At 36.3% G+C, this 14,610-nt stretch overlaps 2 protein-coding genes across 2 annotated transcripts in view; both read left to right on the top strand.

The window, feature by feature from the left end:
• Positions 1–14,610, top strand: part of LOC134855741 (probable serine incorporator) — a 460,860-nt gene that overhangs the window by 89,566 nt on the left and 356,684 nt on the right. The gene's annotated exons all lie outside the window — the stretch shown is intronic.
• The window catches only part of LOC134841539 (myosin-IIIb-like), a 62,517-nt gene that overhangs the window by 40,831 nt on the left and 7,076 nt on the right, over positions 1–14,610 (top strand). The window contains exons 10-28 of the mRNA XM_063857572.1: positions 192–296; positions 662–957; positions 1,229–1,327; positions 3,644–3,767; positions 4,383–4,509; positions 5,544–5,757; positions 7,254–7,389; positions 7,769–7,925; positions 8,211–8,299; positions 8,690–8,819; positions 8,949–9,031; positions 9,220–9,315; positions 9,394–9,449; positions 9,611–9,698; positions 9,859–10,035; positions 13,269–13,431; positions 13,629–13,709; positions 13,895–14,088; positions 14,435–14,543. Coding sequence (XP_063713642.1) covers positions 192–296; positions 662–957; positions 1,229–1,327; positions 3,644–3,767; positions 4,383–4,509; positions 5,544–5,757; positions 7,254–7,389; positions 7,769–7,925; positions 8,211–8,299; positions 8,690–8,819; positions 8,949–9,031; positions 9,220–9,315; positions 9,394–9,449; positions 9,611–9,698; positions 9,859–10,035; positions 13,269–13,431; positions 13,629–13,709; positions 13,895–14,088; positions 14,435–14,543 — 2,524 coding nt within the window. The remainder of the gene's footprint in view (positions 1–191; positions 297–661; positions 958–1,228; positions 1,328–3,643; positions 3,768–4,382; positions 4,510–5,543; positions 5,758–7,253; positions 7,390–7,768; positions 7,926–8,210; positions 8,300–8,689; positions 8,820–8,948; positions 9,032–9,219; positions 9,316–9,393; positions 9,450–9,610; positions 9,699–9,858; positions 10,036–13,268; positions 13,432–13,628; positions 13,710–13,894; positions 14,089–14,434; positions 14,544–14,610) is intronic.

Here is a 14,610-nt window from a genome sequence, read left to right as displayed (position 1 = left end):
GACTTTGCTTTGAATTTTAACTAAGAGCCCTTTATATATAAGATCAATGATGTGAACGGGATTTACCGATCAAATGCTAAAATTTAAGTGAATGTGTTTTTACCATAGAACTCAGTCTTTATTTTTTCATTAGTCTTTTACACTCGTGTCTATCTAGTTTTGCTTGTTTGATTTGATCGATCACTTTTCAGCACCGCAGAAGGTACCGTAAAAAGCAGCTGAGTGAAAATGCCCCTCACGTGTTTGCCATGGCAGACAAGGCGCACCAGATGATGTGCAGCAAAGTCCGCAGTCAGGTCAGACAATTAATTAGCTGATAATCCGAAAAGTTTTATTTTTATTTCTCCTGAAATTAATTTTTTCCCTGTTCATTACACTTAGGATCAGCTTAGTGTATTATTACGAACCTTCTTTTTATTTTCTAACCTAACTCGCAAATAAAAGTTTTCATTAAAAATGTTCAATTAAGTAGAAATTTCACTGTAGCATTGCAAATTGCATAGAATCTGTTCTCTGACCTATCTGTGACTACAGTATGGTGACAATTGAGCTTCCGTGGCTGAGAGTTTAGTGTGTGATACTCTTAATCTCTATATGGCCGGTACGAATCTCAGATTTAAAATATGTGAATTTTTCAAATATAGTTAATTAGTCGTTTTAGTGTTTGGTGGTTGTCGGCGAGAGTGGATCAGGAAAAACCGAAACCAGCAACCACCTTATGGCCCAGCTGACATTCCTGGGTAAAGCGCCTCCCAGATTCAAAGCACTGGAGTCTCGGATACTTCAGGTAGCTCCAATTCTAGAGGCATTCGGAAATGCTCTGACGCTGATTAATGACAACTCGAGTCGATATGCGAAGATGCTCCAGATTAAGTTCAACCCGAACAATTTTCAATTCACTGGGGCGTCTATTAATGAATATCTATTGGAGAAAACAAGAGTGACTAATCAGAACATGTAAGTTTATAAGCAAAACTTTTCTGCTCAGCTCGCGGTTTAAAGTGAGAAATGAGCCTGCTTTCAAGTGTGAAGCGTGTTGTCATTAAAAATCAACTATATTAGTTTTTTTTGTTGGAAAAGATTACTTGTATTTATGTTTCATTGGTTACCAATATTTTATAGGTTGTTGGCAATAGAACTACCATTTCTATCTTTTCTAGCAATTTTCAAGTTGAATGCGGACTAAAACAGTGTTAAAGAGTCACAATATACGTTTGTTATGTTCTAGGGGTGAGCGTAACTTCCACGTGTTCTACTACCTGTTCGCTGGTGTCATAAGCAGACCTGAAATGCAGAAAAAGTACCAGTTGGACAACCTATACTTCAGGTCAGAATAAAAAGTCTCTGTAGCTTCAAATTCGAAGAAAAAACTTATCAGAAACTTAATAAAAGTAAGAAATCGCTGATCATGCCCAGCCTAAGTCGCAAACCTATCGGTGGCACCTTTACGCAAACGTTTGGTTGCACCTTTACGGCTTTTTAATAGCATGTACTTGACATTCGAATAGTAATATGTTAACACAGTTGATGCATTTTTAATTAATCAAATGAACCGAAAAAAGCTATATTTGAGAAATTTTCTTACTCCATATATCTCACATCTTCTTAACATGCATTTTTTTTTACATAATGTGGCTTTCTGATTTCCAATTTTTAACATGGAAAGTTAGTGTGGATGCCTTCAATTTGTTATTATCCAAATTATTACTGGCAAAATTTTTTCTATTTGTATTTGATGCCAATTTTGCTGCATTGCTTTAATTAGGATATGTAGCTGTTTAATTTGTGACTAATGTTCGCCGATTGTTACGTGCTCGTGGCCGAGAGGTTAGAAGGGGTGAGACTCTAATTCTCGAGGTCGCAGATTCGATGCCAATGCGTAGCGAAATTTGACTAATTCGAGGCGCATTTCTATTTTTTCTTATTTCACCTTATAAAGCTGCTTTTTTGTCCTGTTCTCGCTAGTGTTTGCGAAGCGCAGCTTCGCCTCCGTGTGAAAATCTATAGCCATAAATGGGTACTGTATGATAAATATACATATTTTTCATAAAAGAGAATAACAAAGATTGGATCAAGTTAAGATCGGATTAGATTTTCTGATTGGCTGAAAATTTCAGCTAAGAACCAAGATTACATCTTTCTGTCCCTTCCCAACTGTTTTTTTTAGGAGGGGGGAGGATTTAAATTTTCGTGCTTTATTATTGAGTTGGTCCTGAAACACAGTAATCAAGAAGTTTCACCAAAAGGAAATTTTTGAAATAGGAAGTGGCAACAATCTCACAGATAGTATTCACTAGGAGATTCGCCATTTAAATAGTTTTTCACAGAATTATTTTTTACATAAGCATAGCCTGTTTTATAGTTTGAATTTTCCTTTTTTTTCAAGCTAAGTCGCAAATATTGTTGCGATGCAATTGTTGCGACAAAATGTGTTCATTTTGAAAGTGTTCATTTTGATCCAGCTATTAAGTACAGCCAAGGCTAAGGATATTAACACAGACTATTATATTACAAATAGCTCTTTAGTTTCAAGGTATCATGGTTCTGTAGCGTAGAGGTAGGGAAGGAGACCAGCTGCAAAATAAGAGGGTTCGAACCTGGGCAGGGTCGGATGTTTTAATGAACTTTTTCGGATACTAGTTAAAATGCGTCCGCTCGATAATTTGAGGCATGTTAGTTGGTAATTTTCTTTTCAAATTGACTGTTACTGCTAATTCGTCATAATTAGCTTTCGTCACTTAGCAATAATGTAGACTCATAATTGGCGTGCGTCACTTAAGAAATTTTGTAGACTCAAAGTTTTACTCATTCATTTTTCCCCAGTAGTGTTGTCGGTCATATTTTTGCTTGTGTATGCGAAGTGCAACTTCGCCTCTGTGTCAAATTTCATTTTTTTTGTTTCTGGCTAGAAAACGTTTATTTGAAAAAATCATGCTTTAAAATCGTGGCCTGTTTTTTTTTTACTAATTGAGGTTTTATTTTTTTTAAAATCATGTGAAATAAAAAATCACAATACTCATATAACTCTATAACTAGCATTGTTTCTAGCGAAATAAAAAAATTTCTTTCGATCCATTTTTTACACGTGCTATCTACAGAGCATAGTGTTATACTACGATTTCCTTTTTTCCAACCCAACTTGCAAACTAAAGTGCTCTACTGTCATTAAATAACACCTTTTTTCGATTTGTCGATTTTGTTCTCTTTCATAATGTCGGCCAAATTTGACTTTCAGAGCCCTCGCAAGTTATTATAAAGACCTTATTCAACCCAAAGACTTCAGAAAATTAGCCAAAAAAAGCCAAAAAGCCGTTTTTGATAAATCTTCTGGAAGGTTTTGACTATTGAATTTGCGTTTTTGTCGCACTTCCTCCTCAAGTTTAGCGTACACTGGCACAAATGCGTTTTTATTAGTTTTAGGGTTGTTCGGTTTGAAATAGATGTTGTAAAATAATACCAAAGGGGAACTTTTTGGGCCAATAACACCCCCCTCCCATTCTTGGCGTGCTACTCGGTTCTATTTCAGAAATTTTTTCCAATTGTCTGTTTGCTATGTTAAACTTTTAAAGAATTTTTTTCATTTTGCACGTATTGTATCATCTACCTCACTTCTTCAATTTGGATATATCTCGGTTATTTTCAGGTACTTGGGAGTGAATGGGGCTCTACTGTCTGCAAGTGAAGATGAATTGGCAGTTGTGACTATTCAGAAAAACAGATTTCTGGAATTGGAAGACTGCATGAAGACTGTCGGCTTTCTCGAATCGGTGAGGCTTCCACTGAAAAGCTATAAAGATGTTTTTCGAAATTCAAGTTCGTTAGAACACCAATTCAAGGTTGTTTTTGGGGTACTGGACTTTTTCCTTGGAAAAATATTACATTCATGGTCATGGACACGAGTTTATTTCAACAAGTGAATACATTACAGCAAGATGATTTCGCTGAGTATAGGAATTACTAGAGCTAATATATTTATGTAAATGATTTAACAGATTTTTTCTGACTTTTTTGCAATTTGTTTTCGGTTAAGTCGTTGCCTGTGTGTCAAAGTGTAGCTAAAATATTGTCGGCTTAGTTGTTATTGTCGTTTGTTGGAAAACTTCCGTGGCATAATTTTTGAGTAATACGACTGCTATTTTTTCGATCTCGCTGTCTTTTTTATTTCCTTTCCTTTTTTAATTGTGATCAGAGACGCCACAAGTAACAATAATATCAAAGATTTTTTGAATCTTGAAATGCCAAAAAATTTTCTCTTTAATTGATAAACATATTGAGTTTTAGTTTCAAAGTGACGTTATCAACGGAATAATATCTATTAATCCAGTTTTCTCAAATTAGGCGTGCTATGTTATTTAATTTCATTAAGTATCATTACTAATTAGGAATTGGAGGATGCGTATAGTGTGCTGGCCGCCATTCTGCATCTGGGAGAGATCGAGTTCATCAACGGAGACAACGATGACTACGCCGAGACCAGTGAGATCGACAACACAGACACACTTGAGTTAGGTAAGGACCAATGCAGAAGTTATCGAAACCAGAAACTGTTTCCTTGATTGCCGTTGAGAGATCAGATAATGGATATAGAATGGGTTCTCTCAAGTTAAAAAGATTAAAAATCAACAGAAGTTTAGACGACTTGAAAACGTTTTTTTATAAAAATTAAAATCCGAAAAACATAATCGAAGTGACTTAATAAAGCATATATTTTTGAACGTAAGCCAAAATCTCCATGAACACAATACAATGCCTAATCTTTCATTTTTGCATGAAAAAGCTATTTTATAGGGGACAATCGTTAACGAAAACTCATGTAATTTAAAGTATGGATGAACTCCAGCTTCAAAAGAGCGACATTTAGGTCAATATCAAATGTAGACAAATTATTTTGCGATGTCTAGGGTCCGATTACCTTGAAATTGAATTTTGAGAAAGCAGCTATATCGTGAATGCCAAATTGTTCGTCACATCCTTTTTGGTCAACGAATCTAATCGAAATTGGTAATCTATAACTGTAGTCAACATCTAGTCAGCAATGCGTACATCGTATTGCTGACATGGGAATCTGCTATTGAAACTTACGATAAAGTAAAAATTGTGTTGAAATTATAATAAACCATTTGTATTCTAATTCATAACCTAACTTGGGCGCTAGAGTTTCAATTGTTCAAAGTTTCATCGCTTGATGAGTTTGCTTATAAAATATTTTTTTTTGCGAACAAGTTCACGCTCTGAAAACTGAATGATTTCAATTTTTCATTGCTTTATCAGCTATCTTAAGACAATTTTATTTTTTTGCGAATCGATTCCAGCAGTGATCCCCAAACTGAAATTTTCCAAAGTTTCGTTTCTTGCTAAAAAAAGACTTATTTTTGTGAACCTATTGAAAACTATGAAATCAACGTGTGTCCTTTTTCACTTGAACAAATTGCAATGGTAGGTTGTGAGGACGCGCTCTCGGACTGTCTTTAGACATGCTCGACAGCCTTGATAGATTTGCTGCGATGCAAAGAAACAAAATTAATTAAAGTTTTCTATTTCAGTGTGCAAGCTGTTGGGTCTGAACGAGACAATAGTATCGCTTGCACTTACTAAAGAGCACCTGGATACAAGCGAAGATGAGGGCGTGATCAGACACTTGACCCCTAGAGAGGCAGACTCATCCAGAGATGCAGTTTCCAGGGCTCTGTACTCTAGACTGTTCAACTGGCTGGTTGCCAGAATTAACGTACTGCTCAAGACTGACAGCCAGCAGAGGTATAAGTTGCATCGCTTTAAATGCATTTTGGTTGTAGACAAATTGAGGTTTTAACCACACAAACTAGGGAGCGGTGGTAAAGTGGTTACGTCAACGACTCGCAATCTAAAGGTCGGATGTTCAAGACCCACCACGATCGGTACTCGTTGCTTGAGGTTGAGGCAACATTACCCAACGCAGAAAAATAACCGTAACAATTGCATGTAGTTCTTAAGCAGGGATACAACAACGGTATTCCGCGAAGATTAGAGTTTTGATCCATTCCCTTGTGAATAAATCATCTTAACTTAAGAGCCTTAAGCATATGCTTAAATATATATGGTTTTAAGATAATACCCTTTGCGATCATCAAGGCTAGTACAACCGGGCACTAACTAGATCCCCCCCCCCCCGATAATAACTTTGTTCACAGAATGGTTGATTAGAAGAAATTGTAGATTCAGGTTCATTTTAGGCTCAGTTGTTTCCCCCGTAAATCCGTAAATAACTTAGTTCACAGAATGGTCGATTAGAAGAAATTGTAGATTTAGGTTCAGTTCATAATAAATTCAAAATATTTTGCGTCCCCGGCACACTTGGTCTGGAGGTTCGACGAATACGCCAAGGGCGGCAAAGTTCCTGGGTTCAAGTTTAGCAGGACCTTTTTTTCAAACTGGAAATATTCCGTTTTAATTTTGTATGTTACAGGGTAAATATTCTGTTTCATTATTTCGAATATTTCATACCGTTTTCTCTTATTTTTTGTTCTCTTTGTTGTTATGACCCAGCTCTCTTAACGTTGTGTATCAAGTTTTTTTTGATAACTTTGGTGTGAATGGGGTTTTGTACGTTTTCAGAGTTTTGTTCTAATTTTCTGCAAGGTTGTTTGTAGAAATTGTTTGAATTTTCAGCATTTAATTTGTCTATTTGTCCACTTATGTTTTGTCAGCTTTGATGTTACATCCTAAAAATGTTTTTATTGCTGTGCGCAATATACAATGTGGTTGCTTTTAGTGTTTTGAATTACTTCTGTTTGTAATTTTACTTACCTTGATTTCGTATATTTTCTTTTTTGTTGTTTCTTTTTTTTGCTTAAAAACATTGTTCTGCTCAAATGATTTCAGCCCATCTTTAACCGGTTTAGTGACCTAATTTTGATTCGTTTTATGAGAAGCATCATGCTGCTTATACTCACCTCGTGATTGCACATTATTTCAGTTTTAAATTGACTCTGTCGGCTTACTGGCCGGATATTTTATTTCGGTAAGTTTCGTTAGTTTTTTTTCCTTAAGTTTCAAGAATATAACTAAAGTTTATGGTGTTTTTGCTTCGCATCTGTATTAAATTTTTCGTTCTACCTTTTATATTTACCTGCCATGGTTACGGCGGCTCAGGTTTTTACCACAAGGGCGTTTCAAAGAGTTACTTCACAAGACACTGACTTAAATTTTTCTGTGCTGTTTAGAAATACCATATAAAAGTTTATAATGCTTGATAGTATAATTTTTTATTTCAGTGACCTGTGCATCGGGATTCTGGACATGTTTGGATTTGAGGACCTGGACAAGAACTCCTTCGAGCAACTATGCATCAATGTTACCAATGAGCAACTGCAATACTACTTCAACCAAAGTCTCTTCAAGGCAGAACAGGTGACATTGCCAAAAGTAGAAACAGTTTGAACTGTTTTCTTGAGGAAATTAGACAATTTTAATTATTCTACATTTTTAAAAGGAACTCAATTTTAAAAAGAAAATCAGCGTGGTTATTATGAAAAAAAAACGTAAAAAAGTACTGTAGTTCATTGGGCGTTTAGAATACCGAAGCAAAAATTTTGGTATAAAGTAAAAGGCATATTTTCACAAGAAACAAACCACGAATGATATCATGTGCAATTGTACTGTTCCCATGACCACTTACGTTTTCTTACTAGCGGTGGATAGACCATCTAATGAAAATAGATCTTTATAATTGTGGTTTTAAAATTCAGTACAATCTGGTAACTCTTGAAAACGAAAATGAATATTTCAGATGGACATTGAAGAAGAGAAGTTGAGTGGAGTAGTGGTCGTGGAGTATGAGGACAACACAGCCCTGTTGGACACATTCCTCGGGAAACCATTCGGACTGTTTGCCCTGCTAGACGAGGAGTCAAAATTCCCACGATCTAATGAGAACACTTTAATAGGTACCATTTTTGTTATTACATTCACCATTTTCTTCATATTCCTTATTCCAGAAATTAGCTCGTGGTACAGATTTTCCACACTTTAAATAGCTTTTTTGACGTCTTTGGTTATAACTTTACCCGGAAAATAAGTATTGATGGCTCATAAGATTTAATTTTCCATTCGCATGCTCTTTGAAAATGTTGCTATACAGACCAAATTCATGATAGAATTTTGTGAATTTTTTTGGTCAGATTAGATACTGTTATTCATTAATCTAATCTTAAGTTTTTATCATGTTTCAGAGAAGTTCAACCAGCACCTGAGCAGCGATTGCTTCTGGCGTCCTAGACATGGGGAGAGACTGTTCGGCATCTACCATTTCGCTGGCCAGGTTATTTTTTATTGACCTGGACTTGTTTTATTGCTGCAAAATTTTTTCTTCGTCACTTGAATTGGTCCTCAACTTCTCATGATGAGAATCTTCAAAAATAAAAAAAAAACATTTTTATTAAGTGACTTTGTCTAGAAGCATTTAGCTTGAGACATGCATGTTCTATAGATCTCATGTCGAGATTTCTTGATATTCAGTACCTTAATTGATGTTCGCAACCCTAACCGAGACAATAAGTTGTATAGAAAATAAGTTGTATATATGACTTGATTAGAAGATTATAAACATCACAGATATTTTAAAAAGAAAACAAGAAAAATAGTTCAAATGTTTTTTTTGGGGAACCTCAAGCTCAATTGAATGAAAATATTACCCTGATTATGTTTTCAGGTGGCGTATGATGCAGGACAGCTGCTGCACAAGAACAGAGACAGACTGTCTGCTGACGTCATCGAAGTGTTGAGGGAGAGTGACAATCCGCTGGTGAAGAGTCTCTTCTCCCAGCCCATATCACGCACAGGTGAGTCGGCCGAACTGCTAATACGTTTGACAGTTTCTTCCTTTGTTCAACAATTTGTTCAAAGTACAAGTCGGCAACCAGTATTAAGTTCGAAGTAGAAAAAATGCTTTATCCATTCTTGTTCTTTAGGACACTTCGTGAACGTTCGGGAAAGTGGAAAACCTAAAGTGAGGCCGCCTAATGTCCCAGCTGCCAACACTCATTTCAAGAAAGTAAGAATCTTTTTTTTTTCGTTACATTATGCAAATTTTCGTATTCCTACCATCAAAATTTCTGGCTGTCCTATCATGAGCTAAACTGCAAATTGTAAATTTTGTTATCGAATGTTAGATTGCTCATGATGAATAAATAAATAGAATAAAAATAAATAAAGTGTCTATTTTTGAGTGGTTTGATTTAGGTTGACACTTCTGCAATGTTCAAGACGAAGCCAGTTGGAACCAACTTCGCTCTAAGTCAGAGGGCCAATCAACAATCGACATCTGCCTCTTTTAGGGTCAGTCTTCTAGGCTACTATTTATTGTTTTTTTTTGTTGCATTGATCAGAAAACAAAGTTTGTTCTTTCTGTTTTAGTACTCACTGATGGAGCTGACTCAACTGTTGACTTCTATGGATGCTCATTTCATCGCGTAAATTTCTTAATTGACCTGCAAATTTTAATTGTACTGTGAATATACCATTGAAGTCCAGCTTCTCGCTGATACAGTTTCATTTCATTCGAAATAATCGTTTGAGTTAACATTCCAGCATAAAACGAAGAAATGAGTAGTTTTTTACTCCTCTTTTTCAGATGCATTAAGCCAAATAATGACAAGGTGCCCCACAGAATCGACAAGGACAAAATGATGAGTCAACTTCGCTACTCTGGTATTGTGGAGGTCAGTATTTTTTAACGAAGAATAGAAGCTCTACTGTTTGACATGCTTTTGAGAAACAATACTTTATGTAAGTCAACACTGTTCTAGCTTCTGGCAAAAAAAATATCTCCAAAGATGCTTATAGTTTTTCTTGTTGACAAAAGAAATTATTTGTGTTAAGGTTTGTAAGATACGTCAAGGGGGTTTCTCGTACAGACCCACTTTCTCCGAGTTCATTGAGAAGTACAAGATACTCCTGTTTGGAGCCACTGACCAGCTGGAGTCCACTGCAGAGATTGCCAGAGAGATCCTGGAGAAGTCACTCCAATCCGGCGGATACAGAATCGGAAAGACTAAGGTGCACCCATTTTTCAGAGCAACAGTCATTGTTTGCTCCACGTAACGAGGTGAAAGGAAGTAACTTCGGCATATGGTAGTTTTTTTCGCCGAACTATAGGTCCCTCAACAACAGCCCCTAGGGGTGAAGTGTGATTTCTTGAAAAAACCCATTGGTTGCAATTCGAATTACAATTTTAAAAAATACAATTTTAAAAAGTGGTCTCATTCTCAAGGAAATTGGTTTGAAATTGTTTTCAGATTGAGGTAGTGTATTGCTATATAACTCTACTGCGATTAATTTTGACTTAAGCAACAACCATTTCATTTAGGCAGACTTTTTTCAGAACGAACTCCTCTCATCACCTACAAAAATGGTTAAAAATATGTTAATTAGTTTGAAAAAAAACTAATTTGATTATTAACGTAACTTAGATAACTGTGGTCGGAACTTTTTTTACTGCTTGCCCACAATTGGTTATTCTTGTCACCATTTCGACTAGTTTATCTAACTGTTTACTGCCTTACACTGATCTTATTTGCGATCCCATAACAAATATCACTTCAACAACTAATTCCCAACTAAGTCGCACCTCGCCTTGTAACCAATCAAACTCATAATTTGCGTCATGACTCAAACCCGCCTACTGTAACGAACCCCTCAACTTGGTCATAGAACCAAGAAAACCCCTTCTCTACCACGCTTCTGAAGATTCTTCTATTAAATTGTAATGGTATCACTGTGAAAGCAACCGAAATTGCAGCATTATTTTGCGTTTTTTCAAGAAACATAGTTGAATCTAAAAAATCGCTTTTCCTCGCTGGGCCCAAATTATTAGAAAGGCGCGTACTCGAGAGGGAGGTAGACGAACTCCTTACTGCCAATCGTCATTCCCTTCTATACAAGGAACTAGAAATAGCGAGGACGGTAATTTGGAGGCGCAATGCGTTCAAGTAAAGGTCAATCACCAAAATATTTGTATAAAAAGTTTGTACATCCTTCCTCGCTCTAGCTGCACCAAAGATTGTATAGCCTCCTCTGAAGCTCTGGTGAAAACATTATCGCCCTCGCTGACGCTAATGCTAACTCCCCTCTTTGGTACTCCAAAGTCCCCGAAGACCAATGTGGGGCCAGACTCAGAGCCGAAATAATCGAATGTATTTTTACAGCGCTAAAACACTATCATCAAAATAAGCTCTTATACGATAGTAAAACGTCAGCATTGCCAAATCTTTCCTTTGGCTTGCCGTCTATTTTTTTAAAAAATATTTCAATGCAAACACTTCTGAAGCTAGGCTCCGACCATCTCCGCTTGTTGATTAGCCTCCCAATGGCAGAATATGTATACCGTTCGTTCCCCGCAAATTTTTATTTTCAAAAAGGCAGTCAGAAAAAATTGTTACCAATGAAGTTGAGGAGGTTTGAGCAAAGGAACCCTTGCCGCTCGATGTAAACGCCCAAGAATGGACATTTCGTGACACACACGATACTTGCTGTAGCTCGTCACATACTTCCGGTGGTCGGCATTGTTTCTTTATTCCAGCCCTCGATAAAAAGAAATTTGCTCAACAAATAAATCGAATCAGATTTTTCAACCGATCCCACTTTTTTAAATGTTGTAAACCAAGAGATACTGTCCAAAACGTTTGAAGACAAAGAAAATAAATAGCGAGAATTATTCCAATTTTTTTAATCACTCCAAACTGTCCTGTAAGCTCTAGAAAGTGGTCTGGTCAATAAATGGCAGCAAGTTTGTGGTAGGAACTTTTCCAATTAACTTCAATCACAACATTTTCAAGACCGCTAGACAATGCAATTTCTTTTAACGTGCAATTATTTTAACGTACAACCCACACAACTTATATAGCTCAAAAAGCAATTACGATCAAAAATTTTTAAACTTAGTCTCGAAGGCTAACTAATTTTTATTCCTAAATTAAACTGAGAATAACAAAGCGACATAGTCCTCAAACGCATTAGACCGGGTGGTCTATGCACAGTCCATCCTTAAGATATCGGACCAATAGCAATAGCATTTTGAATAATTTATATAAATATTTCTCTTCCTCCTTACAAGTTTCCCTACATTGTACTCCTACCGAAACCAAACAAAGATATCAAATATTCAGACTAGTACCGCCCACTGTCGGTTTTAAGCCCAACTGTCATTTTTTTTCAACCTTTCAATCCATCCCATCCTAACCAAATTTCTACTCAAAGCCCAAAATCAACATGGCGTTTGCCCCACATGGCTTCTGGGGCTTGATTTGAGCATGTCGACGCGCCCTCGTGGGACTAAAACAACAGCAACAACAACAACAACTGCTTATCGCAAGGAGCTTATAGTCAAAAACGTCTAAAAATTCTGTAATATTGTGGTTCAATTTACTCAACGAATTTACGAATATGATTTAAAAAGACATCTTTCAAATTGGGTTTGTTTTTTGTTGTTTTTTGATGACGGAATTTTTTCTCTTTTTTTCCGACCATTGAAAAAGAGGAGGAACTTTGTATTCGTTTTTATTTTAGTTTGATTTTTTTTTCACGAAAATCAGATTTCACACAAATTTTCGGACTGAGTTGAATGATAAACCATAATGAAGTTCTTTCTATTGTGACTCGAACGACTTGAAAAGTTTCTCAATGTCGAGAAAAACCTATTTGAAATTGTTGGTTTTAATTTGAGCGAGTATCTAGAAGGATAGTCTCAAATTACTAGTGAACAAGCCATGGATTTTTATTCAAGCCCTGAAAATTCTAGTAAAATATAAATTCTAAGTTGTTTTATCGCCATCTTGTGAATAAAAACTTCAAAATTTCGATAAAAATATGCAAAAAAAAATAGAAATTTTTTTTCATTTTTATGTTTTTTATCGTTAGTGATTTTTCATTATAAAACTATTTTCCAATATGACTTTTTTTGAAAATTAGAAATGAATAAAATTTAGCCTTCTGTTCTGATCATTTGATCACACCACGCACAAAAAAGAATTGAAATTAATTTGAAGAAAACGTTTTTCGGTGTTTTTTAAGAATATGGTCGGTACATTCTGTGCTTTTTGCACAGCAACCGGCTATCCTGGTTGCTTATGACTTTTTTGAAATTTATTTAAAGGTTATAATCATTTTGTTACGGAGCAAAAATGTTTCTTCTACGATAGTCAAATTGGTTTCAGAAGCTTGTGCGATCGATTTATGGATGAAAACCAATAATTTGACTTAAGTTGATTGGTTAAAGTCTTTCATTTTCCCAGGTGTTTCTGAGTTACGCTCATCAGGAGAAACTGGATCATGAGTTGAGTCGGGTGATCAGGTTCGCAGTGACTCTGCAGAGATATGCGAGGGGACTCATCATCCGCAGGAGACGCCGACTCCTCAATGAGAAGAGAAAGAAGAGTGCGGTCGTCATTCAGAAAGGTGACAGGTTTCAAATGAAAGCAAAAAACAACTAGAAAGCCAAAAACAACTAGAAGTTTCTCTTCTATTGTGCCATTTTTTGTCGACTAGTTGAATATTTGAATGTTTTTTTTTGGAACGGATTTTTTTTATGTGACGTGAAATGGATTTCAACAAAATTTCTGTACTATGTCGATAAGTTTTTTAAACCTTTTCAGCTGTCCGAGGTTACCTTGTGAGGAGAGAGGTGTTACCTCAGTTGGGAGCAAGGAAAGAAGCCACTCTCATGATACAATCATGTATGACAATTTATTTATTGTCTGATCCGATAAGTTTTTTTTGTCATCAGTTTGATAACTGCCTTTTTTGTAGAATATGCTTTTAAAGGTCTTTGTCCGCCGCATATGCTGCATCTTTTTCAGTCAATGATTTAGGGTTTCCGAAATGAAAATGAAGAAATATCTTTATCTGATTGTGTATTCAGCATGGAGGGGATATCTGGTGAGACGGAAGCTGAGTGACGCTAGCTGGAGTTTCAAGTGGGGCAAACTGGCCAAACTGAAAGCAGTCATCATCCTCCAGACATACGTCAGGGCATGGCGAGTTCGGGCTCTGTATGACAAACTGAGGTGCATCCATTCTCACCAGGAGAACCAGCAGCTGTACTTCATGATACAGGCAAGGCACTTAGTTATGATGATGAGGTTGGTTGAAAATGGCCGAGGGAGGGGGTTGTTTGGTTAACATGTTGCGATAAGGAAATTTTTGGTTCACTGATAAAAATTTGCTGTTTATTAGCTACTTTTTTGGCAGTTCATTGCTTGAAATAAATTTTGGTGCTTTTCAAATTTTCATGGTCCGTTTTTATCTTGAGGAAAATTTGACGAGATTTCAGTTGACGTGTAGACCGAACTTTTGCTACAATCTATTGAATTTTATGGAATTGCAGGACATGAAATTCATTTCATTTTTGTTTTTACTGCTAACTGGGAGCGGCTTGCATGTCAGTGACATTTTGTTCAAGGTAGAGGAGTTGTTTGAAGAATACGAAGACTGGCTGAACAAAACTGTGAACGTCAAAGTGTCGTCTGATGCCCTTGAGCCTATTTTGGTGGATGGAAAACCCATGTCAGGTAAAAATGACTTGGCAAAAGTAAATCAAGTTTCCAAAAGGCGCCCAGCTGTTTTCTTCTCGACACT

This window comes from Symsagittifera roscoffensis, chromosome 1 (genome assembly GCF_963678635.1).
Source record: "Symsagittifera roscoffensis chromosome 1, txSymRosc1.1, whole genome shotgun sequence".
In the NCBI taxonomy this organism is placed as follows: domain Eukaryota; kingdom Metazoa; phylum Xenacoelomorpha; order Acoela; family Convolutidae; genus Symsagittifera; species Symsagittifera roscoffensis.
Note: the sequence above shows the minus strand (reverse complement) of the source record. Positions and strands in the feature narration are given on the sequence as shown.